Source organism: Lepisma saccharinum, chromosome 1 (assembly GCF_977018435.1).
Source record: "Lepisma saccharinum chromosome 1, izLepSacc3.1, whole genome shotgun sequence".
Taxonomy (NCBI): domain Eukaryota; kingdom Metazoa; phylum Arthropoda; class Insecta; order Zygentoma; family Lepismatidae; genus Lepisma; species Lepisma saccharinum.
The window spans coordinates 142,024,875-142,051,981 of NC_139229.1; the positions used below are offsets into that span (position 1 = coordinate 142,024,875).

The 27,107-nt window shown below is 40.0% G+C and overlaps 1 protein-coding gene across 2 annotated transcripts in view; it reads right to left on the reverse strand.

Moving 5' to 3' along the window:
- LOC146001912 (breast cancer anti-estrogen resistance protein 3 homolog) overlaps nucleotides 1–27,107 on the reverse strand; it is a 256,008-nt gene that overhangs the window by 115,652 nt on the left and 113,249 nt on the right. For both annotated transcript variants that reach the window (XM_083139638.1, XM_083139632.1), the window contains exons 2-3: nucleotides 25,450–25,601; nucleotides 19,990–20,101 (exon numbers count right to left, since the gene is read on the reverse strand). In XM_083139638.1, the coding sequence (XP_082995764.1) occupies nucleotides 19,990–20,101; nucleotides 25,450–25,601 (264 nt within the window). The remainder of the gene's footprint in view (nucleotides 1–19,989; nucleotides 20,102–25,449; nucleotides 25,602–27,107) is intronic.

The window sequence follows — 27,107 nt, forward strand, 5'->3', positions numbered from 1 at the left end:
GGTAATTGGTTGAAAACACTTAAGCGTCTACAGAGACACGTTACTTGGGAACATATGTCTCAGGATGTTAAGGATTTAGTTCAATCTTGTGATGTATGTCAACGAGCTAAGTGTAAAAACACAACCCCTGAAAATATATTAACGTCTGAAATTGTAACAATTCCTATGAAAAGGTTGTACATAGATATTTGTGGACCATTACCTGTATCTAATGGTTATAAATATATTTTTGTTCTGGTAGATGGAGCATCAAAATTTTGTATATTTGAGCCAATTAGGAAATTGAGTTCAAAGGTATTGATTGATAAATTAGATCATATTTTTATGACTTATGGCTATTGTTATGAGATTGTATCAGACAATGCGTCATATTTTGTATCAGATGCATTTACCAGTTATTTATTTAATCATGGAATTCAGCATATTAGATTATCTGTTGGCAATCCTCAGGCCAATTTAAGTGAAAGATACATACGTACTTTGAAAACTGCCTTGAGATGTTATTATTCAGCAGATCAAACTAAATGGCATGAAGGTTTGAAAAAGATACAGTATAGTTTAAATTGTTCATACCATCATACATTGAAGTATACTCCGTCGGAATTGTTTTTGGGACGACAATTGTGGGATCCATTGGAAGTCCAATGGCAATTATCTGATATGGATTTTAATGTAGCAGATGGTAATTTGCAAGATAAATGGAAAAATGCTATCAGAAATATGCAAAGGGAATGGGAAAAGAGAAAACAATTGTATAAGAAGCGATATGCACCCATAACGTTTCAAGTCAATGACAAAGTATTAGTTAGGACTAAGATTAAATCTTCCTTAGAGGACAAGATAACTAAAAGTCTTTCTAATATGTACGAGGGTCCATATTTCATAAGTAAATTTCTAACAGAGAATTCAGTTCTGGTTAAGAAAGTTGATGATGACAAGGTATGTTCCAAAATACATGTACATAAATTGAAAAGATATTTGGAGCCCAGGAGAGGCAATAATAGGTAATTTTATACATGGATCGGCAAGATCTCTGACTATGTAAGGTTAATTAAGGATTCTCCCATTATATAAATGTAAATTATTGTAGATTTGGTGTAGGTTGACTGTATTATAGTAAGAATGAATGGTTTATGTTTGTAAACTTGTACTGGTACCAGTTTGTTTTCTTTTTCTTTTTGAATATTTACAGGCTATGGAGTTGGAGGGATGACATGCGCAAACCCCTATAACTATTACGAAACCTCGCTCTAAAGCTTGAAACTTGGTTCTGTAAGAAGAGTATGTTTGAAATGAGAATTCTAAAAAGATATGTGTAACTAGGATTACACTATGTGCTAGAAAATTGTAATTTTTGGGGGAGAGGTTGTTTTGTAAGCCCATAGTGTAATACTGCTCATGAATGACGGATGGAGACTCAACAGACAGGTGACTCTGGAAGGTTCTGCCATTGGCTGGGCTTCTGCGCTGGTCGAGCGAGAAGTTTAGCGTGGCAGATCCTTGCCGACTACGAGAGACTTCTGACGTACTGGACACTGGCTGGACAGGCTGAGTATATTGCATTACGGTCTATCGCCCTTTATAGGCCCTCATGGCCGGGTGTAATTTACCTAAAGTCTATTGATTTATTTTGAGTTCTTAAAAGTGCAAGAAAAGGAAATTGTTTTAGTTTAGATTTTTTGGTGGATTGCTCCGGGTCATGTTGGCTGTGGGGGGTTTTGGGCTGGGTTGCGATTTGCTCTGACTCGTGTAGCCTTTACTTACTGACTGCTGACTATCAAATGGGACAAATTAAACTAGGTTAACTGGGAGATAATCCATAGACATTTCTGTTGAATTAATTGTATTTGGAAAGTATAAATACTAATATGTTTTGTAATAAATATTGGGTTAACTAATATTAAGTTCCAATTGTATACTTTAAATACCTAATATATGATCATCCACTGCGCCGATAAGACAATCCTCGTCTCACTTCTTTGGTATTAAAGGGGAAACAAGAGACGTAGAGGATTATAACGGATAGTTCAAAATCAGAAGTCGGATTATAGATATTCGAAATATTATAACATTGTTATGGCAACATGAGGGCGAGATTATTTCTATTTCAACCACTTCACGTCATAAAGGTGTTCTCCTGACGCAAGTTATCATCGATAACCGCGGGCGATGCAGAAAGGCTCGAGAGATGTCACAATCAGTTATGATAATGTTCAGGATCCCATAAAGGCAATTTTATTCGTTACGCTGAAAGTTTTTTTTTAGTACCTAAAGAGAATGCATGTAATGTCGATAAATAATGACCAGTTACACTCTTAAGGTACTATATTCACATTTCTTACGGTTGCAGAATGTTAGTGCACTTAGGTACATTCAGCCTCCAACCTAATAGAATCTAGTCGACACATGAATCTCGAAATGATTAAGTAGAAACTGTGCGTTTCCTCAAATATTGACATGTGTTGATACAATGGTGAGCTCTACACCTAGAATCGAACTCGGTATCACTTGGTTAACGGCAAACAGTACTTGCTGCTCGATTTACAGCAGAAACGACCAGGCCTGAATGGGTACCCTGCCCCAAGTCAAGTTCTTCTTCGTTTTAGAATTTCTCCCCACTTTTCAAAATCTTGCACAATACTGTGATGACTATTTTCTCACCCGAGCGCGACGAGGTGAATAATATTTGCGGTTTAAATAACTTAAAACAACAGCCTTATTTTTAAAATACTTTTAAATATTACTATTGAAGAACACGTCTATTGAAGGTATTCAGTACCTACATAATGACATCAAACTAACAATCTTTTAGCTTAAATTGCTACAGGATTTTCCAATATACTAATTATATTATGAGAAGTAACTTCTATTAATTCTTGTCAACAATAAATCTAACTCTTTTTTAAGGGGAGGAGTTACAGTTACGCACCAGTTGTGCATTTATTTCAATGTCGCCCAAATGGTCATTGCTCCTAAAAAAAAACCTGGGTGTATCCAAGAGTATGAATTTATCTCCATGTTGCAAGTGGAAGCGTTTTTTTATGTTGATTATTTATTTATTTATTTAAAGACATGACACTACAGGCAAATGCCCACTTTCAATGTCTTGTATTATAACATTGTTTGGTACACAAAATATGCAATCAGCAGAATTCATAAGGTACAATAATATGATAATATGTGTTACAGTAATATAAAAATTAATATAAGATTCGATATGAAAAAGAAGCATAAAGTAGTAACTTGACAGGTGAGGTTAGAACTTACACATGATAACCAAGAAAATAACAAAGAAAATAACCAAGGAAAAACATATGAGCTTCACCTTACATATAAACGATGACATATAGTAGATGTAATGATAGTAATTAGTAATTAGTAAATAACACAAAAAGATAAAATAGGATGGACTCTTTCGCCTGTACATAAAGAGACAGAACTACTAAACAAAGTTAAGTCTGGTGTTGGAAGTAAGTTTCAGTTTCCTTTGAACCTTCGAAAACTTTGGAAGATGTCTATCTTATCATATGTATTTGCAATTTCGTTATATAACCTACACATTCTCCGAGTGGGTGCCGCATTGGCTGACTTTGTTTGACCTTTCGGTACTTGAAACAGCTCTTTCCGTGGTCTTACCTTATTATACGGTACATAAAAAGGGATTTCTGAGAGCAGCTGAGAGGAATCTAATGAGTTGTTTTAAAAGTTTATGCAAGAATAGTAACTGATGCATGTTTCTTCTATCGCCTAGGGATTGTACATTGAAGTATTTTTGTAGGGTATGATAAGGAGTATATTTGGGGTAAACGCAGTTTTTTTTTTCAGTCTTAAGAATCGAAGGATCTTGTTTTGCACATTCTCTATTCTGCTGGTTTCATTTAGGTTTTGTGGGGACCAGACGATAGACGCGTATTCCAATTTCCACCTTACGTAGGTATTGTATAGCATTTGGAATGTTTCCCACTTCTTAAAAGTCCTTTCCCATTCTCATCATAAACCCAAAGTTTCTGTACCCTTCTGCTACAATGCGGTCGATGTGTTTTCGGAAACTGTTATTTTCTTCAAACTGAACACCAAGATCTTTATAACTTGAAACTCTGTCTAACGTGTGGCCACTGATTGTCTAAGTGTGCGTCTAGGGTTGTTTCTTTCGAGTGAAAGTCATAACTTTGCATTTGTTGAAATTGAGTTTTAGTTCGTTTTGAGCGCACCATTCTACAAGATTTTCAATGTCTTCTTGCAGTTCCAACGTATCATTATCGTTCGTTATAGACTTAAATATTTTCAGGTCATCCGCGTACAGGAGTTTCTTGCAGGCCCGTAGCCAGGAATTCTTACTAGGGGGGGGCAAATTTTTAATATATTGTGTTGCATTGGCAGATATAGCAGGGTACAGAGGGGCACTTGTCCCTCTCCTCCAAAAGTGATATGTAACAGGAAAGAGATGATATCTTTAAACTCCAATGAACAAAAAAATGACTCTTCGGAATACCAAAGAATACAAAGATAAAGTTTAACATAAATAGCGACTGTATCGACTTTATATTTACAGATCGAAAAGGTTAATAGACGATTGATATGTACCAACAGTTTTGGGCTTCTCTGCAGAACTGATTAAGGAAGTCCTTTATAAATCGTGCTTCATAATGTAGTACTCTAGTTTCCAGTATGCAAGATTTTTACGCACAAAGGAATCTAACGAGAATCCAACACCACCATTGTATTGTGCAAGAAAAATCGAATTAATTAAATCGGGCCGCCTCGGCCAATCCATTTCTTTGGGTAATTTTCATCCAGCCACTGTCGCACGCCCAGGCAGAAGTATGGATGGGAATAATCAGCAATCATTTGATCGAGCCATTTTTCCTGCCCCAAATCTTAAATGGCATCACTTATGAACATTTTTTGAGGAACGGGATGACAATGTTGTTGGAGGATGTGCCTCTAGCTACAAAACGTGCATGATTTATCAGCATGATGACTGCCCAGCTCGATCCCCCGATGGATTTGACGCCTTGCGACTTTTACATTTGGAGCCACATGCCAAGCCACCGGTAAACTCGCAAGAAGAGCTCAGGGAGAGGATCTTAACAGCTGGTCAACACATCAAGGACACCATCACATCACGAGTTAAGAGACCAAATGTCCGTTAAAACCTGCGTGCCTGCATTCGTAACGGAGGTGCCCACTTTGAGCAAGACGTGTAATGTTCTTTAATTGTATTGTTCATTGATTCCATTCACACGAAGATGAATGAAGTATTATTTCTTGTACACAAATGTGTATGTTAGCAACATTTGTACCTTGTTGGATAGCAGATGTCACAAGGACGTAATTTAAGTAATTTGTACGCTTCGTGTCATACCATTTTTGTTATTAATACGTTGCCAAGTAAACTAAGAGTGCATTTTTTTATCATCACTAGTAGGTTTAGATCTACCCGTTACTTACATGTGATTGTTATTTGGGAAAAACTTTTTTTTCAACGAACCACTTATTTCTTAGCTATCAGAAAACGCTGAAATAAGTTCCATACAATGATCAGTTTTTTCTCAATTCATCTTTTTATGTGGAAAATTGTCATTTGTCATTGTCAGAGTGAGCACTTGCTTTGAGGCATTCTGTAAGTCAATGTCACGTTTTCTTGTTCATGCTCTCTGTAATTTGCAGTGTACAGTTACCCACAAGAATACAGTGAACAATTCTTTCAGACAAATCTCATTTTTTGCAGTCAAACGTAGCACGCCCTAACTCTTCCACGATAGGTCCAAAATGAGTTCGGATTGTCGTTTGTGGGACGATTGTAGCCTAAATTGATGTGTCATACATATCCCTTTCTATTTGAAAATATTGTGTGATATCCAATATGGCGGAATCCAAGATGGCTGCCATGATGGCCACACCCCCATTCAATGCAGTTTCCGCACCAATACCCACTTGCAACATGTGATTTTCCTCCGTCCACGCATCTCATTATTATTGGCCTGTCCCGATACTTTTGACTAACCCTGTATATATATATATATATATATATATATATATATATATATATATATATATATATATATATATATATATATTTTATGAAAATACATTACGTGATCAATTCATATGCCAAATTTTCTCTCAAATGTGCGCGCTCCTTATTCTCAAAAGAATTGTTCATGCATTTAAGCAGCAACAATCTGAAGTATATACAGTATATGGCCTTACTTCTCTCTCTGGAACGTTGGAAACGGCACCGGCATCCACCCAGCGTCGAATGACATGGATACCTAAGGGAAACCCTGGGGGCTAAAGGCGGTCAGGGGCGTGATGCTAATCACATCACTTCCACTCACGACCGGATCAAGAAATGTGGGAGCACTGCACTTTTTTTTTTTTTTTTTTTTTTTTACTTACTTACTTACTTCTCTCTCGGGTAATTTAGAATGCATTACAGAGAAAAATCATCTTGGGATCGAAGCGAGCAGGAAAATCTTAGATCCAAATATATGCAAACTGAAACAATATTGATTTAATAGGGCGCAAATAATTTCACGGGGTGCCATGGCATTCTCTTTAACTTTTTTTTTTATTTAGATCGTTTTGGCTCCCAAGGCTTTGGAGTATAAGAATAGGAAAATGAGCAATTGCGAGCGAAGCGAGCAAGAAAATTTTACGAAATGTACTTTTATTTGTATAAAATTTGAAAGCGAGGGGACAATTGCCCTTCTGTGGCCCCTGCAACTGCCCTTGGCCGTCTGGAAGAAAAATGCAAGAAAAACTTGAAAACTAATTCCATCTTGAATATCCATTTGTACTGCTATTCTTAGACTCTTCTGTAGTCATGTTTCTTTACTTCAATGTTTGCCCCCCCCCCCAGATTAGACTTCCGACTAAAATTGGGGGGGGGGTGATAATGCACCTGTCCCCCGCTGTGGTTGCAGCACTTCTTCAATTTCAATTTCACGTCATCACTCATTGTCACGTTTAGCTCGAAGTGGCAGAAAGGCAACGCTAAGTAACAAAAATCGAACATCCATTCCCTCTCTCTCCCACATGAATCACTATTACCAATAGGTAGACTTCGGAAACAAATGATAAAGGAGTTCAAACTTCATAACAACACATCCAAGAAGAACATCCAAACACATTAGGCACCTTTCATACAAGACTTCTCAAAATGTCACAACTGTTCTAGGTACTGAAAATTACGAAATCATTTCCCAAAGTCTGAATCTAGAAGGGATTTTCTCCACCTAATCCTAGTACAACATTATTCGTAATCCCACACACGTTAATAAATCACAAAATCAATAAGTGTCTTTGTTATGTTGCTAGAGTAGCCTAATAGAGGATATAATTGGAAAGATTAGTAAGAATTCCAGTAGGAATATGTTCTGTATTTTTCACAGGGGGGGCAAAGCAGGCTCTCAGGGGGGGCAGTTGCCCCCCCTGCCCCCCTCTAGCTACGGGCCTGGTTTCTTGGAATGTAGCAGGTATTCTGGGAGATCGTTAACAATCACAAGAAATAGCAGTGGTCCAAGGTTCGATCCTTGCGGGACACCCGAGGAGGTCTGAAATACAGTAGACATGCTATTATCATATGTAACACACTGTTTTCGGTCTTTCAGGTAGAAGGACATAAGTTTTAAAACACGGGCTGAGAGGTTAAGATGGTGAAGCTTTTGGAGAAGTGTATCATGGTCAACAAGATCGAACGCTTTTGAAAAATCAGGATAAATTACATCTACTTGCCTTTTCCTGTCCAGCATCAAGGTTATAAAGTCGGAGATTTCCAATAAATTTGTTACAATGCACCGTTTAGGTGTGAATCCATGCTGGTGATAGGACAGTATCGGATGAAGGTGCCTGGAAGTGTATTTACACAAGATTTGCTCGAAGAGTTTTGCGGGAGTTGAAATAAGTGCGACTGGCGTATAGTTGTTAATATCAGCTTTGTCGGAGGTCTTTGGTACGGGACATACCTCAGAAAGCTTCCATATTTCTGGGAAAACTCAGGTGGAGAGTGAAAGATTGAATAAGATGTGTAGCGGGTACTTAAGGCTTTCCGAGCATCCTTTTATCACGTCGTCATATCGGGAGCAACATATCTTTTCGGTTTAAGTGATTTTATTGCATCTTCCACGTCATTTAGGGAAATTTCACCAATATGGAGCATGTCAAATAGTTCGTTAGTGTTATCCAGGGTAAAATGTTATTTCGTAGCTTGATTTGTCATCGCTATAGACTGACTTGAAATGACGAGCAAATGCATCCGCAATCTCTTTTCCGCTTCGTAGAGATTTATTTTGGTAGGTGGTGGGGTGGTTAGGGATTTTATTTCTTTCTTTTTTTTTACAAAGGACCAAAATCTTTTGGGATCGTATTGTATATCTAATTCACAGTTTAGCAGATATTAATCGTACGCCTTGGAGATGCGTTTTTTAACGTTCTTACGCAATTCTTTAAATTTAGCTTCATATTTCCGATGATCCATAGCTTTAAGAGCTATATTCTTTTTTATTTCCCAGGTGAACCAGCATGGATATAGTTGCGACTTGAGGTTCGTGTAGGGGACGCATTTATCAAATACCGAGTTTAAAATGCCATAGAATGTACGGACCGCATCATCATTTATATCTTTATAATTTCTTAATAAATCCCAGTTTACAACTTGAAATTCTTTGAATAGTTTTAAAAAAATCAGCCTTTTGGAAATTATATCGTTTTTGTCTTGCCTCGGGTTTGATTTTGCGTGGTTGTGGGTGAGAAGCACACAGCATTAGTGCAGGATGGTGCTTATATTCAGGTACTATCGGAAGCTCATTCATTTCAACAGATACGTAGTTCAAATTGGCTATGATTAAGTCTAAGTTTTGCCATAAGTGTTTAAAACATCGTTACAGTGTTTAATGAATGGAATTCGAGGAAATTTTTCAAATGTAGACACGTGTTTCCTGAATTTAGTAAATCTGAATGTGAGCCGACAATTTCTGGAATATTAAAGTCGCCTGTAACAAGTAGATGACACCCAGTGTGACATTGCGAGATTATGTGATCAAACAGTTTATCGTATGTTATAGATGTACACGATGTTTGAAAAATATGATGAATAAGAATTTTCGGAATCCCATATATTCCTTCTGGGGAATCAACTTCAACATAAAGTTACGGCTAATCAAATGGACGTTTCGACTTTTCCGCTGGTGAAATGCATCTTCAAACTGCCCTCTTCCCGTTGACATATTTTTCTATTCCATCGGAAGTTTTATATTCCCAAGAGAACGAATCAAATCATACTCCCATATGATCAATGCTTTTCTACTTGCCTCCTGGCAGTGGTGCCAAACTTGATGCGCATAAAACAACTTAATTTTACCTTATCTCACCAGGACCTTTGGTACATGACCTATGTTTGACACTTAGTCCGGAGACCGAAGTCCTCTTCGTAGGTGCCGGGCCCAGCTAAACGGTTTGATTCCAGGGTACGTGTGACCGGATCGGTTTTTACCCCCGACGAATAGCCGACTCGTGCATAAAGTGACGTTGAATAATAATAATAATAATCAATAATAATAATAATTGATGTTAGCCAGCAGAAATGCTTTGCTGACTTAACGTTGAACTAAAATATAAATACCACCAGTTATGAGGATAAGTATACTATATGTTTAAACACAAATCATAGTCAAATCATATATAACAATAATGTATATTATATAACACACAAAAAATAGACACATTACACAACCCCTCACTATCATTCAAGCATTCACACACTCTCTCAAACCGCAGGGGAATAATTATATTAAGATAAGTACATTGGCCCTTTTTAGACACCATGCAATATTTAGTTCTTCATAGGAATATTAAACTGCGTCCGAAGACGTTAATGTGCTTAGAATTAAAGATACTAAACTTTCATCTGCGCGTGCTCATTACATTCTGCCAACGGGCATGACACGTAAACTTTTTATTCTTGCACTTTATTTAGACATTTAAATAATTGTTGTAGAATTATCACTAATGCGCCTTGGAACTTCAATAACATTAGGCTTAGATATCAACTGCAAGACACACATGTTTACAGACTGGAAAGTGAAGACACTTATGTATGAATATATATTAAAAATAGCACGAAGTTAACTTACTTCCTCCCTTAGCAAACTTGAGAGGTGATCTCTGCAAGAGATACACGATTTATGCCGTTTTAAACAAATATTTACCGAGTAAAGCATATAAGGTGACATAAATAAACATTATTACTCAACAGTTCGGCGCAGAGCGTGGAAAAACAACAGTATGCTGTGCATATCTCTTCCGAATTAGCAATTGTCGTGAAATTTAGATGATGTTGGCAAGAAATAATTTATAATCAATACCTTTGCGACTTTTAATTTTAAATACTGGTATCTTTTCGTCCGACGGCCGATCTTTTGAGGCTTGGGTAGATGATCACTCACACATATAGAAAATTAACAGTAGTATACTATACCATCTCGGCGTTCTAGACGTTCCAGCGACGTTTACCGTAGTCCTCTAAACGGCGGCGTAACGTTAACCCGCGGTCCTCTTTGCGACACTAACACTTCCCCACGCTACTTCTTTGTAGCGGCACTTCGCAATCTTCTTGGACACACCTTCCTTCACGCTTCAACATCACGGCGATCATCTTGTCGGCCTCGTAATGGAGCGATTAATTGCTTCGCATCGTCTCTCTCTCTCTTTCTGGGGGGACGGCGAAAAACGGGCGAAGTTCCTTTACCGGGGGTACTCGTGGATTCCCGCTGCTAATCTCACGTGGGACGTCGGCGTCGTCTCAAGACGCAGTAGGTGTCGCTTCATTATCTCAATCTTCTCTTCTAGACGGTAGATCTAAGTGTGGGCTGGTGTCGCTTCATCTTCCAATTTCTCTCTCTCCCTCTCTCTCTTTCTCTCTCCGTAGAATTCTCGTCGGCGTCGAAGTACTCAGGAATGCTGATTCGACTGGCGGCTTTCGGCGGTACCATTTCAGGGCTTCTAATCGGGCTGTGGGCGTCATTTGTGGCGATGTGGTGTTTGTGACGGCGTTTTAGTGGTGTGACGTCGCGACGCTGAGCGATGATCTGCTGCGTTGTCGGCTTCATGCAGGCTAGGAAGACCCAAGGCCCTCCTTCTCTCGTGATTAGCCCGCCATTGTGGTATTAATGTTCCTCGTCACAAAACGAATAACTCGAATCCAGTGCACAGGTCACAAATTAACACGGCGTATTCGTACAACTAGTCACTGTCACTCACTCACGCAGGTTAAAATACACGGCGCGGTAGAAAAAAGACAAAGTCCCGAATCTTAACTCCGACTGTCGCAGAGGTGTTGTCGGTTCGAAAACTGGCGGTAGACTGTGCGTGTTTGTTCGTTCTGCCACTATATAAAGACAGCTTGAAACTTCGAATACAACGGACTGACTTTTAGGCGCGGAAATCTGAAGTTACGACGTTGGTGGTCAAGCGTCCATTTTTTGCCTGGTCCAGCTTCTTCAAGCACACGTGTTGCGTTAGAATGGGGTGAAAAGAATAGTTCTACCCTCATTAGGTACGTAACATGTTCCTTCAGTAATTGGCCTCCCAAGTTGACTTTCCGTCGTCAAATGCACAAAAGTCGATCAAAAATAGTGAAAGATTTATCACAGCACATTGTTGGTTCCGAGCTCCTACGACCGAAAGGGGGAAAAGTCGACAAAAGCAGAAAAACACAAAAGGTTCAGAAACGTGATGTTTTTCTACCGAAGCTTCAAGAGGTTACGAAGGTTACCGAAAATATAAAATAATGAAAACCTTGGATATAGAGTAGTAAAAAAAAGGTGACAAAAACTGATTGTCATACTTAAATGGAGTTAAAACTGACTTTCATGAAGCTAGATTTACCTCCGAGGGTAATGTTAGTTGTCAAAGGGGTGGGGGCACTGCTATTATCGTTAACTCTAAATTGATGACAATTTATTCTTAGTTTTTAACATCTAGATCCGGCGGCATCGCCCATCTCAATAATCCACCGATGGTTGTATGAAATCGAAAATAAAGAATTCCCTGATAACAATATTAGGCTGCTATGTCAATTTCACGTCAAACAGGGCGCTACAAAGAAGTAGCCGGGGAGATAAGAGGGAGTATGGCGACTCAGCCAATATAACAATATCACGTCACGTGCAAAATGTATAATTATGACAAAAGTTTGTCTATGTGGGCCGGAACCAGTGTGGCATCATAGTGGGGCACGGGAGTGGGCGTCCCAGTTTACAACCGAACTAGTGCACGAAAGAGCCAGATCTGGCTCCAAGAGAGCTAAGTTGGCCCACTGCCACGGACGGAAAAGCTTGGGAAGTGTCCCGCCACGCACTGGGTGGAGGCACACGTCAGTTGTTCCGAAACTTTTTCGTCTCACGGCGCTCTTACTGTTTCAAGATTTTCCCGCGGCGCCCAAGTCAGAATGTAGGCCTATTTAACGCTTGCAACGCTCAGTTAGTGGGGTTAAGTTGCTTTTAAAAAATAAACACATATTTCAAATTCAGAAACATTTCATGTGTGAAAAGTACTAAATAAGCATATATTTGGAATAAGTGTCATTTCAGTGAAAATATTGGAACATTTCGCGGCGCCTTTTGCCCGCGCCAGGTTTTGGCGCTAATGAATGGGGTTTGGCAGCCCCGTGAGAACGGCGCCTCGGGCAATCACCCGGTCGTTCGAAATTTTTGGTGTCATTTTGAAATATTTACAAAACCAAATTTACAATATTCTGCGATTTCTGCAGACATAATCAAGCTTCTATCAACATGATTATTTCAGATAGGTTGTACTTTCCGGCCAAGGGAAAGAAGCAGGTAGAACATTCACGAAACCACCCTGTGGCATTTTGCTTGTATGGGTTCGCTTGTTATGTTTATTACTGCTTGCTGTGTTGTGTTTGTGATGTATCTTGCAATTCGTAACAAACCGTTTCGAAGTAGAACAAAGAAAACTGACGTTTTGGTCCCTGTTGCACATTCTACAAAACGGCCTCGATACAATACACAATGCCACAAACTATTCAGTTACTACATTTTCTTTATTATATTTATAATGATATTATTAGTGAATACTATTATGATTGCTGCTGTGCACATTTGTGCTAATTATAATATTTACTGAAAATCAATTTCATTGAATGACACAAAGTAAAGTTACTGGTTTACAAACGAGTTTATCTAGTAATGTGACATGATGTATACTTTCCCGACATATTCTGCTTGCTTATATAGTATATGGATAGCTATTATTTTTTTCATTCTGTACACTTACATAATTCGTAAACATCTCTACGTATTTTGGCGGCGATGTTACTACGTTTAAATCTTCATTGTCGTTTCCACAGCAGACCATTTTTACGGAACCCGCTTCCTGATCAATGTGCCATCACCCCTATTTTGCCAATGAGCACGTCCAGTTGGCGCATGCACACTTCCGTCCATGGTCTCAGCTAAGGCAGCCAGACAGTATAGTTTGTTTATAATTGCAAAGGCTATTAGTAGCAATTGTGAACCTGCGCTGCGAGGTTCCCTACATGCATACCGGCATGGACGTCCGCAGGATTTTTTCCAGGGAGGGGCAAGCAAGGTATTTTTTTTCCAGGGGGGGGCAAAGTATGCATATTTCCCCTCAAAATAGTGATGCCCTCTCGAAAAACGCTATTTCAGTCTGAAATTATCATGTTTCTTCAACCAATTTATAATTATTACTGTGACTGAAATTAAGTTATGTGTGAAATATATAATTTTTAGGTAGACAGACATTAGTTTTCCAGGAGGGCCGTGCCCCCCCTTGCCCCCATTCCGGACGCCCATGTACGGTACGTATGTAGGATAGAATTTCATTTTTGAGGACTCGTAGCATTGTAACAAGGCTTCAAACTAATACATTTCAAAGTCTCGATTTCAAAGTATCGTCTCGACACTATCTCTAGGACAAAGTGCGAATCACAGTGGTAGCGTCATTGCCTTGTAATCAAGGGGTCCCGGGTTCGATACCCGGTGGAGGCACAAGTGGTTCGGATCCCACTTTAAACTGTAGGTCCAGTCCCGATTAGCCTTACTGTGCATAAAGTGGACTTAAAACACCAACTCAAACCAAAATGCGAATCACTTCCATCAGTATAGCGTGCCCAAGAGGATTGTGGACTCATAACCCTCCCCTACCAGATCCTATAGCCCAGTATTCCTTAAAATACAAAATACAGAGAGGACTGCTAAATAAAACTATACCTTAATCCACTTACGGCAATATTCACTCCTTTCGAAAATCCTGGGCACGCCACTGATTTCCATACTAATTGCACCTGCACTGCACCATATAATAACTATGGCCCCGGCAACAGCCACCGCAATTCTTTGAACACTTTGAACAGTCCATGACCTTACCCTTGCTAGTTGACATACACCCCCTTCAGAGGTAACATACGAGCCAAAACCCTGTGGGAAAGAATTCGACACGAGGGCAAAAAAAGCAGCCCTGGCATGCGTATCGGGTTACAAAGACGGAACCACAAAGCAAGGAGGAAAGAATGTGCGAGGGGGTTGCTGCAGACTCCGGTGCCACTTATAATTAGTCGGGGACAGAAGCAAGTAAAAAGGAAAAAAGGAACGGAAGATAAATAACCCTTAGACAGAAAATGAAGAAAGTAAATGAGAAACTAGAAAATTTCGGTAAACACACAGAGAGAGAGAAATAGAAAGGAAGAGAGACGCAAGCTGCAATAAGACATGAAAGAAGAAAATAGTGAGAAAGTGAGGAAAAGAAGGGAGAGGCGAGGTACAGAGCGTGAGAAAGAAGAGAGAAAGCCAGAAAGAAATACAAGGAAAGAGAGAGAGAGTGATTAGATTAAGCCATTGATCCTCAAGCAGAAATTACTACGATACACAATTATTTTTGCATTTTTAAGAAGTAAAAGCCCCCTTCCCCAAAAGAGGAAATTTCACGACGGACACACATCGAACCGACACGTGACACACGTTACTTGGAAACGAACCAATCAAGACCAATGTTTCACTCAGTACCGGCATGATAAGTCGCATAAGCCTGCATTAGATTGTATAAATCCTCAAGCGAAATGCGGTACGTGTCGCTTCGTTGTGATATCTCCCTCACAGCATTCCAGTGCAAACTGTTGGTTTACATAAGGACCACAAACGCAAGCATGATGCATTTGTCTTCATGCAGGCCACATTTTTAGTCTTAGGTAAAATGTGCCTCCCCCCCCCCACACACACCCCCAAACTGACTAACTCCAACTAAACTGAATGGCACAACAGCTCTCAGAGGGTCAGGATCTGAAAGCGGGCTTTTCATTGCTTCGAGTCTCGTAGCGAGAACGGACGAACCACAAGTAATTGTCCTCACGAAGCTCCCACCGGGAATCGGACCCAGGACCAATCGCACCAAAGGCGAGAGCGGCGCTTTTTTACCCAGGGTGGTATTTGAAGATGGATGAGGGTGAATTTCACCCTCTAGTTCCTAATTTTCGCTGGAAAATTTTCAAATGTCACAACTGATCAATAGGTTTGAAGCGGAGATGAACTTTGCAACTTGTCTTCGTGAATAAATGGAATTCACTTTCACAGAACTGTTTCACAGCTGAAGTAGGTCATAGATATGAACAATTTCTGATAATGATATCTCTACCTACGAGTCATAAAGAGCAGGCGTTATTTTGACTTTGGCTTCGACAAACAAGAGTCGTAAACGTTCATTTGTTAAGGAGGGGCATTGAGTGGGAGCTTGCAGAAGCGTGGTGTGGTTGTCGACATTCTCCAGCTGCCTTTACACCTTAGAACTACCCTCAGCTAGGCAGCGTTCGGGTCTCCCTGGTATTTCATTGTAATCAAAGGGTCCCGGTTTCGATTCCAGCTTTCCAACTGTACGTCCATTCTAAATTAAACTTTTGAGACGAGACAGTAAGTAGTTTCTAACTTGCAGACATGTGTCTCGTCCTCTTGTCTCTGCTTTGGTCACTTTACGTCGGTTTCTACCTCTAGGGTTAATCGACGAGGTGCATGAATAATGAAGTGGTGAAATGGTTGTTTGCTATTTATTATTTGAAGTAGGAATACATTTAAGCTTACAGTTTACTTTACACTGATGCATCCATGCCTGACCAGGGTTCGAACCCGGTACTTTTGGCTTCGTATCGCGTTACATTGTTCGCTCCACCACGGTCTCGTCTCTACAAGTTTCAACGAGCCTACTCTCGTTCTCGTCTCGGTTTTCTTCTCAGTTACTGGCGCACACAGGATATTTTTCGGGGGACTGAACTTATGAATATGGATGATGCATAGATGCGTTCAGTGGCGCAGGAACTTTTTCATCTGGAGGGCGAAAAAAATCGTCGTTTGTGAAGAAAGTGCATATGTAACAGAAATGGTTTATACATCAATGAATACAGCATATCTTCAAGTTTATTGTCGCACGCTGTTAGTTTCAGACGCCGCCACTGGCGGCGTGAGCGTTTGTTTATCTTACACAAGCACCGACTTGGATTGGTCGTGGTGAAACGATTCCGTGGCCACCTTGGGTTCCAATCAGGCGAACGAGTCCCCGATCGACTCGTGTGAGGTTCAATTTGAAGAATTGGTAAAACATTTGACAAAGTAGTTATTTATGATGGAATTTGCTACATTTTAATACTCCTTGCAAGTACTGAAAGTACTATCATTGTACACGCATAACCGAAGTTCCTCAGTTCTTAGAGCAAAGCAAGAAACTGACATGTCTACTTGAAACCTTGAAAACGATTGATCCACTGGGTGGGTAGGAGGACGGTAATCCAGGAGTTAGAGGAAAACCATACGTTCGAATCAATTTTTTCAATCTTTGGTGGACAATATGCATATCCGGTTTTGTGACAGGTTCTTCTCGCATATTAAATGCACATGATAGTATTTAGATAATTAAGAACGTGTGCTCTATGGAGACATGTCAGGTGAACTTTAATGTAAGCGAAAGCATGTGTACGACACTAGGTAAAGATTTTCACATCTACACAAAAAAGCCAAAACACATTTCCACCTCACTCAAGGATTATGTGAATTAAATTCAAATTGTACCAATATCTAGAGCTGGATGTGAACGCGGGTTCAGTGCCATGAATCTAACCTTTACTGGACAGAGTGAGATTAAATATTTGTTTGGATCATAGAATACATCGCCGTAAATCAATTTCGGTGATACCCTGTTGTTCCTGTATTATTTTCATGAATTAAAAGCTCCAATTACAATCGGGGGTTATTTTAAGTTGTTTTTTTCGATTTCACATTGCTGGCTTCATTTAGAATTTTTTTATTTTCTAAAAATTTCGGAGGGGTGTAGCCCCTTCAGCCCCTTCTCTGCATACGGCAGTGTTCTCGGTTAAGTATATAAGGAACAAACATATCTTATCAACACATTTACCTTATTCCTGCATAGAGGAACAGGATCATAAAAACAAAATGCCGAAGCAGAACTCGGGAGTTCTCGGAAAGCCCAGGGGGAGCAGAATCCGTGCCTCGCATACCTTATCCGAGAAGGGGGTGTGACTCCATTCGAAGGGGAGAACAGTTATTTTCCGCATAGAGGAAGCCGTCTTGCCGGGAACCGTGGGGGCGGTTTGAAACCTCATATTTCGTCACCATGGTTACCCGGATTTCGCCCCATCCCCTGTTGTGCCTGCCACCCAGATCCATCTCTCATTCACGTCCCGTGTCAGGATCTCCTCTGATCTATTGATTGCCTCGTAATTCACAGCACACCCTCAGCCCCTGGGGTGCGCTCTTGAAAGCAGGAAATGCTTCGAAGGGGTGTTTTCTGGAAGCCGAGGGGGTTAGCTTTCAGCCTGAAGTGCATTTTCCTCTGGCGTTAATGCGTCTGAAGTGGATATTTTGTGGCTGTTTTCGCGTATCGTGCACGGTAGAATGCATTTTCCCTAAGCTCTAAGTCGAGAACCATCATTACAACTCCTTTTTACGATTTCCAACTTATCCCTTATCTAATGCTCGAAATGAAAGGTGCAGGCAAACTCTCGCATAGAACACCATGGTAACCTGCCTTAAGGAGGATGCAGTACAGTTTTTACCAAGCAAATTGTCTATTACCAAGTTCATTTACTTTGTTTTACACAATGAGAGCTCCAAGAATTGAAACAAAATGCCAAACAAGCTGCAGCCTCTGCATATTATATATATATATTCTTTAAGGCAATGAGAGGTAGTTTCGCACCAGGCAATGCATCTATTTCAATATCCTCGGAATGGGCACAACTGCTACGAATAAAAACTCAGCTAGATACGATGTTTGAAAAATATGATGAATAAGTATTTACAGAATCCCATGTATTCCTTATGGAGAAGTAACTTCAAATTCAAGTTGCGGCTAATCAAATAGGGAGTTTCGACTTTTCCTCACACAACTGAAATGGGTCCTCTTTCCGTTCATGTGTTTTTCTGCGACATCGGAACAAGAGAACAAATGAAATAATACTCCCACAAGCGTAATGCTAATTTGTCCCTTCTTACAACCACCCAGCGCGGAGAAAGGTCGGTGGCAGAGGAGCAGTTTAGGGTCCTCGCGTCGGGCTGAAAACGAACTGTTCCTCCTGTCCTTAAAATACGTAGGATGAAAGGAAAATCAATAAAAAATAGTCATGGACAATTTGCACAGAAATACTTGTGCTTCCCACTGCACGGTTATGCACAATTTGCACATTTACTAGTATTCAAATTCTGTCAAAGTTTGCATATCAAAATGAGAACACTGAGTTCTAGATTTCTCTTCATGTTGCAGTTGTAAGCAGATTCCATTATGAAGCTTATTAAAAATAGCGTTAATTATGCTTTTCTATCCACTTCTATTTCTTATGAAGAATGAAAACGCTCTTCAATTGAAAGTTCTCACTAATCAGAACAATGTTTGGCAATTTTCATAACAGATAGATCTTCTCCAAGTTTTCCTCTTACCGTTCATAATGTTTTGTACTGTTCTGATTCAGAGATTTGTTTGAAAAAATAGTAGTTCCACAAGGTTCCACGTAAAGGTCTATCTTCCGGCTCACTTCAGTCCCAACCACTAGGTGGCGCCAGCTATGTCGACACCTTATATACAAGGCCTGAACAGAAACTCTAGTCTACACAGAACGTCATCAGTGGTAGGTTATAGATTACAACGCAATATCAGCTTCACAGTCTTAAATGTCTGATTTTCCACTTTATCACACGTGTGTTAACAATACTATGTTAATTTCCCACGTACTTAACACATATTTGCAACTATAATATTGTTATCGTAAACTTAACCAGTGGTAGCATGTGAGATAAGAGATACGTAGTTCTCCTTACGTAACTAAGTAAATGGTAGCTAAGCTTGAGTTTGGCTTGATTGAGTTTTGAAAGTCCCCTGCATGTCCAGATAGGCCAATCGGGACTGGACCTACAGTTTTAAGTGGGATCCGAACAACTGCAGCAACACCTTTGCTCAATGTGGTGAATATCGACGTCACAAAACGTGAAGGTCTACGGCGTCAGACAGAACTCAGTGACGGTAATGTGTTGCACTATCGATTTTTTACACCCCACGAAAATTATTTCTTAAAAGTACAAAAAGTCTCCACGGCAATAGCTAAGTGAAGCTTTTACTAGTTCCGATATTAGAATAAATTGTAAAAGTTATTATTCTAAAAGTTATGTAATGTGTAGGTTTTGACTGTAGCAAGCTACTTTTCTTTTTAAGTTAATTATTGAAGGATTGGAATGAATTACGGGACAAAAAATTGGATACAAAATTTATGAAAGACAAATTTCTTCAAATGTTCCCTTTTCACCTACAATTAACCCTGCAGAAACACTACCAGCGACTTGTTAATAAACCAGAAAACAAAAAAAGCTCGAAATGGAGGAAAAATCAGCTGATTTGAAAAAAATCTGTTTCCCAACCAATCAGGTTGCGAGCTTCAACGTAATTCCCACCTACCTTTCTCGTGCTTAGCCTTCAGCGCCACCAAACTCGACATAATCCTCGCCCGGTGAGCAGAGTTCTTCACACCGAGGTCCTTGATATCGGACTCGGAAAAGGAAAGCAAATCCTGAAATAAAAAAAGAAAGCAGTTTAAATTAATATTGATAGTTGTTTTTATATATATATATATATCTATCCAGAAAAAAGTGCTAATACACCTAAGAGGATGATAAAACAAATTAATAATTTAATTCAAGAGCTGGATACACTGCAGTTTATAAAGTCACTTAGTTTAATCAGAATTATTACGTAAGATTAGTTTAATGAAAATTGTCTCATGGCAATTTTGATCTTATTAAAATGTTGGGGTTGTTTATGCGATATATGTAAACCTTGGGTTCTTCTTTTAGTAAATACTATATTTTACTAATTACGCGATACCAATTTGCATTTTATTGCATTGCTATTACATAATAATTTAGATTAAAATAAGTGACTTTTATTGTATATCTAATAATATAGTTATGATTATACACAGAAGTCCACTGCGAAAGTAGGACTCGACGAATGAACGCGTGAGGGTAGAAAACGCGGCTGCAGCTACCAACCGTTTGCAGCAGCGCGCACTGCTTTGCTCCGCCCACTCGTTTTCTCCCTTTCTCTAGCATTATGTGTAGCCTTGCTCAATAGATTCCAGAGACAAGAGTGTAGTTCAATTGGATTTCGTACCTATCTCTTATTTAAACATATTTTTACAAGATAAATGTTAGGGAAGTGACCACAACATAATCTACACCACCAAGATTATCTGTACGCTCAGCAAATATTTGTACTATATATAACTATAAGACATGTGGAAAGAGAGAGAGAGAGAGAGAGAGAGAGAGAGAGAGAGAGAGAGAGAGAGAGAGAGAGAGCAGACTGCGGGTTCGTGCCTATGAAAATGAAATAAGCTGAAACCTAACTCCCAAACACCAACTTTGAAAATAAAACTCCTTAATTGAGCCACTTTACTGTAAAAGTACCCGCTCTCTGAGTTCACCTGAGCTTGGATTGGATCACTAATTAAATCCCATCAGTCTTCTTTCCTTCTGTTTCAGCCTGGTAAAGTTCCTTATTTAATATTAAATCCAGCACCTCCTCAGCTCCCTTTCTTTCTCAATATCAAGCGACCGGTCTCCTCGGCGCATTTATCAAAACGTTCCCTCTCGTTGAAAAGTTTCCCAAGAACTAATTAATCGCTCTTAGCGGACTTTGTTCCAAATTGCGTTCCCTCCTGACTAATTATATCCGCAAATTGGCTGAATTTCTGAACAGGTCTTTCTCTTTCGTTGCCAGAGACGAAGAGAGTCGCGATGGATTTTCTGTTACGGAAAATACTTCAGTGCAGGTAAATTTCAAGGATGGATATTCAACAGGCAACACATTATTATGTAAACGGCCTGCGCGGATTCTCTTGTTTACAAGCAACGACATCAGTAGTAGGTCTAACACCACAACAAGATATGAATATTGAAGTCGCAGATGCGTACTCTTACTAGGGATGGCCACAAAATCCGGATAACTCTTACTAGGGATGGCCACAAAATCCGGATAACTCTTAGCAGGGATGGACACAAAATCCGGATAACACTTACTAGGGATGGCCACAAAATCCGAATAACTCTTACCAGGGATGGCCACAAAATCCGGATAACTCTTACCAGGGATGGCCACAAAATCCGGATAACTCTTAATAGGGATGGCCACAAAATCCGGATAACTCTTAATAGGGATGGCCACAAAATCCGGATAACTCTTACCAGGGATGGCCACAAAATCCGGATAACTCTTACCAGGGATGGCCACAAAATCCGGATAACTCTTACCAGGGATGGCCACAAAATCCGGATAACTCTTACCAGGGATGGCCACAAAATCCGGATAACTCTTACCAGGGATGGCAACAAAATCCGGATAACTCTTACCAGGGATGGCAACAAAATCCGGATAACTCTTACGACGGATGGCCACAAAATCCGGATAACTCTTCCGAGGGATGGCCACAAAATCCGAATAACTCTTGCCAGGGATGGCCACAAAATCCGGATAACTCTTATCAGGAATGGCCACAAAATCTGGATAACTCTTACCACGGATGGCCACAAAATCCGGATAACTCTTACCAGGGATGGCCACAAAATTCGGATAACTCTTACGAGGGATGGCCACAAAATTCGGATAACTCTTACGAGGGATGGCCACAAAATCCGGATAACTCTTACCAGGGATGGCCACAAAATCCGGATAACTCTTACGAGGGATGGTCACAAAATCCGGATAACTCTTACCAGGGATGGACACAAAATCTGGATAACTCTTACCAGGGATGGCCACAAAATCCGGATAACTCTTACGAGGGATGGCCACAAAATCCGGATAACTCTTACCAGGGATGGCCACAAAATCCGGATAACTCTTACGAGGGATGGCCACAAAATCCGGATAACTCTTACCAGGGATGGACACAAAATCTGGATAACTCTTACGAGGGATGGCCACAAAATCCGGATAACTCTTACGAGGGATGGCCACAAAATCCGGATAACTCTTACCAGGGATGGACACAAAATCTGGATAACTCTTACCAGGGAAGGCCACAAAATCCGGATAACTCTTACGAGGGATGGCCACAAAATCCGGATAAATCTTACCAGGTATGGCCACAAAATCCGGATAACTTTTACCAAGGATGGCCACAAAATCCGGATAACTCTTACGAGGGATGGCCACAAAATCCGGATAACTTTTACAAAGGATGGCCACAAAATCCGGATAACTCTTACGAGGGATGGCCACAAAATCCGGATAACTCTTACCAGGGATGGCCACAAAATCCGGATAACTCTTACCAGGGATGGCCACAAAATCCGGATTACTCTTACCAGGGATGGCAACAAAATCCGGATAACTCTTACGACGGATGGCCACAAAATCCGGATAACTCTTCCGAGGGATGGCCACAAAATCCGAATAACTCTTGCCAGGGATGGCCACAAAATCCGGATAACTCTTACCAGGGATGGCCACAAAATCCGGTTAAATCTTAGCAGGGATGGCCACAAAATCCGGAAAACTCTTAGCAGGGATGGCCACAAAATCCGGATAACTCTTAGCAGGGATGGCCACAAAATCCGGATAACTCTTACCAGGGATGGCCACAAAATCTGGATAACGGATATCCGCCACGGATGCAACGGACAATCCGAATATTCTGATATTTCGCATATCCGGACAATACGAATATCAGATATCCGGATAACCCGGACAATTCAAATATCCCGATAATCCATATATCCGGATAGAAAATTATCTGATATACGAGTTCGATCTACGGTGCAGACACATTGCACAATGGTTCGGATATCATTATCTGAGCATGAAGTACTTTTAAAACATACCCCACGCAATACAAACTCATCTTTAGCAGTTATTGCAAGTCATTTTTTTCATAATTCTTCGTAACCGGGAGAGATATGCCAAGTTAAAACATTTATCTTACTTCTAGTTTCTACATACGCCAGTAGCGCAGACACGAATTTAATAAAGGGAGAGATGGGAGTATACTGTGGAGCTATGGCTTGTGTGTCTATTCGCATATTAGTATTTTTGTTATGTAGCGGCGGCGCCAGGATCAATCATGTATGGGTGCTGAGGGGGAATGGAATGTAATTTAGGGGATGCGATGTTGAATATAAAGAAAACATGAAACATGCATGTGTGCTTTAGCCATTACATTAAATACCAAATAACATTTAGTAGGCTTGTATCAAAATATGCCTGTGAACCTGAAAATTGTTAGTGACTTAGATTTTTTCTTTTGCTTGCTTTGACCACAATAACAACATGTACAGAGAAGTAAATGCGGCTTGTCTTTCAGATTAGTATCAATGACTTACCTGCAGTATACAATAATAGTGGTATTTCTTCACTATATGCTCAGTATCAAAATATGATTTTCATTAGTCTTATCGTCCCTCTAATAAAATAAAGCGTTTTCACTTCAAAGTAAAATTATATTATGCCACTATGAAGGTTATAAGTGCTTTCGGGTGAATTAACAAAACTCATTTGGTTGAGTTTTTTGTTAAGCAAATATGCAGGATTAATAAATAGCATTTAGTACTGATGAATAATCATATAATTTGTTTATCGCCTGTTAAAACAACTGTTTAGTTGGCTTGTTATTCTAAGCTTCTTGTTTGTGAAGAGTTATAACAGTATTTTAGGCTGAAAACAGGTTTTGGATAGGGGGTGCGGAAGAAAATTCGCACACCCTTGGCGCCGCCCCTGGTCATCTGTCAATTTTGGTTAATCGTAACGATGAGGCTGAGTGATGATATGATGAAATTGATGAAGGGATACACTCACAAAGAACACCCATGCCCAGCCCGTACTCGACCCAGGAAACGTATTTTATCTGGCGGTTATTCTTTTCGGAAAAGTTGTTCCAAAGAGGGAGCCATCGTCCCCAACAACAACTCTTAATGAACATTTCCTTGCCTAGTTAAAAAAAAAAAAAATCATCCTTCAAATCTGATCTTTTCATCTCTGTTTTGGAAGAGGAACGCCTTTTTTGGAGGTACAGAAATAACTACGAGATACTTCGAACAAATCAACATTCCGTTCGCGTTGCAACTTCTTGTTCCTGTCACTATTTAAGATTGAATTAAGATTCAATTTCTGACGTCTCGCGACTAAATTTACGACCTTTGGAAATTGCTTACTTTCTGCCCAACTCATTACGACAGTACACACTGACGCCAAATTTGGAGCAGTTGGCTCTTAAATATTTGAGCAGGACAAAACATTAAATTTGTGTTAGGTCGTTCAATATGTCCACTTGCAGATTGTATATGAATTACCTCTGGATACTGGGAGGGCAGAAACTGGGGGCATGAGGGGAGTTACCCCCAAAATTCGATGCACTGAGAAACGTTGGATTTCAGAAGGAAAAGGATGAAAAACATGATGATAGAATAGAAAACGAAGAACTATAATGGGCCTATTTTGCCAAAGATTGATTTAGGCTCATTTTGTGCACAAATATAGGCTAATCGGGACTTGACCTCAAAATTAAAGTAGGTATTTGCATTTTCCTTACTTCACGTGACATTGTTTTATCTTTAGGATAATCGCAAGAATGACATGTGAAGGAACAATCAGAAAGAACCATGCCCATGCAAGGACTCGAACCCGTAACAGTGAGTCGGTTCCGAGGTGGTAGTTTGAAACGGTTCAGAGAACTATGCGATCTCACCGGGAATCTATCCGGAAGTGTTTCATTGCCAGGCGATAGCGTTAGAACCACTACGTTATCCAGAGTTCAATCTAGTCCAGTGGCTTAATAAGTTCGGATTCGAATCCTGGAAATTGTGCAAATATCCACGCAAAACTGTAGGGTCAAGTTCTGATTAGTTTGCACAAAGCACTAACCTCAACTCCTTGGTATTTCTCAAATATGAGCGCATATTCTGAGAGGTCCAGCACATTCAGCCACTGCCGGACGTCCAGGTGAGGCCGCGGAGGTGGAGGCATCTTGCGGCGAGTGAGCGTACTCAGCGACGGGAACCGGAAGTTGGCGATACCTGCAAAGAAGAAGAAGAAAGCCATTAGCATTTCTGTGAGATCATCGAGTTACGCAATAGGACTATAATGCTTAGATTAAGAGTCAAGGTCGCAAGGAAGAAAACTGTAGACTCTGAAGGGGATTGTGGGAACAGCCACATATGAAACAGACGCTAACGAACAACATTGAAGGATTCATTATTAAATGAATATGCTTGGAAAAGTACCGTGTTTTAATATTATTTCTTCATATCCTTATACATTTACGTTAGCAAAAGTGTCTAGAAATCGTCGCACAAAATGCAAACTTGTACATATGATAAACATATCAGTCTCATCTGTTTTCTTGTATCTTATCTGTTGTATGCAGAGTGCAATTGCAAGGCATTTCATATGCGTAATTTGCTAGATAAGATCTTTCTTGGTAATCCATCGTGATAACCTACACGACTTTTCCAATGAAAACTCCTGTAGTAAGAACATCACCGGAGGGTAATTCCATGCCAAATCAACCCGTGCATAAACTTTCGATGTCATGGATTTGGCTAAATTTTGGTATACATGTTTATCATCTGAAATATAGAAAATATTTTATTTTTTATTTTTCATGTTGCCGGTTTGCGTGTTATTGAAATTTGAAAATTGACAAAATTCCCCCCAAAACCGTTCACCGCTGAAACTTTAAATACAATTTGCAGAGACCTGTTGTCTCTACTACAGGGCTGTGCATGTCTCATTTTAAAGCTTATTAAGAGGGCTTTCAATTGGTATACCGCGTGAGGCACCTAAAAGTACCACCTGAAATAGCCAAGAAACCAGAAACAGTAGCGATGTGAGGTTTGCGGGAAACAATAATATCAAATGGGGCTCGTAAATCGGAGGTATGGGGTGGGTCGAAAAATATCGACAAATGGGGCATCTGGAGCAAAGTCATATTTTTTTTAATGGAACGATATACAATAACATACATAATATAAAAGAGCACTCGCAGAGAAACACAACGCCGTTGGTCTCATGCATCAACTGCACATAGGAACGAAGATATGGCCATGTGAAAATATGTAAACAAACTAACAAGTGGCCCACTTGACCGTCAGTACCACGGCATGTACAAGTATGAGATGTCGGAAGCCATTGGACAAGATGAAGACAGAACGTGTTAAAGGAAGAAAAAATACAGTAGACATCGTCAGCACCATGTATTTGACAGTGTTATAGCATAATGAAAATGACCATGACAGTATGTCGAAGAACCACTGCGTAAGAAGCGAAAACCTGTCAAAGTGTGTGTTCAAAGTGGTGGCCGTCAGCTGCGATACAGGCAACGAGGCGCCCACGCAAAGATCGTTGCACAGAATGTAGCATCTCGTAGGGAATGTCCCTACAGGCCGCAGTAATGCGGTGTTGCATATCCTCTGGAGTTGTTGGCACATCCCGGTAGACAATGTCCTTCAGCTTTCCCCACAGGAAAAAGTCTAACGGTGTCAAATCTGGGGAACGAGCCGGCCATTTGACAGGCCCTTCAC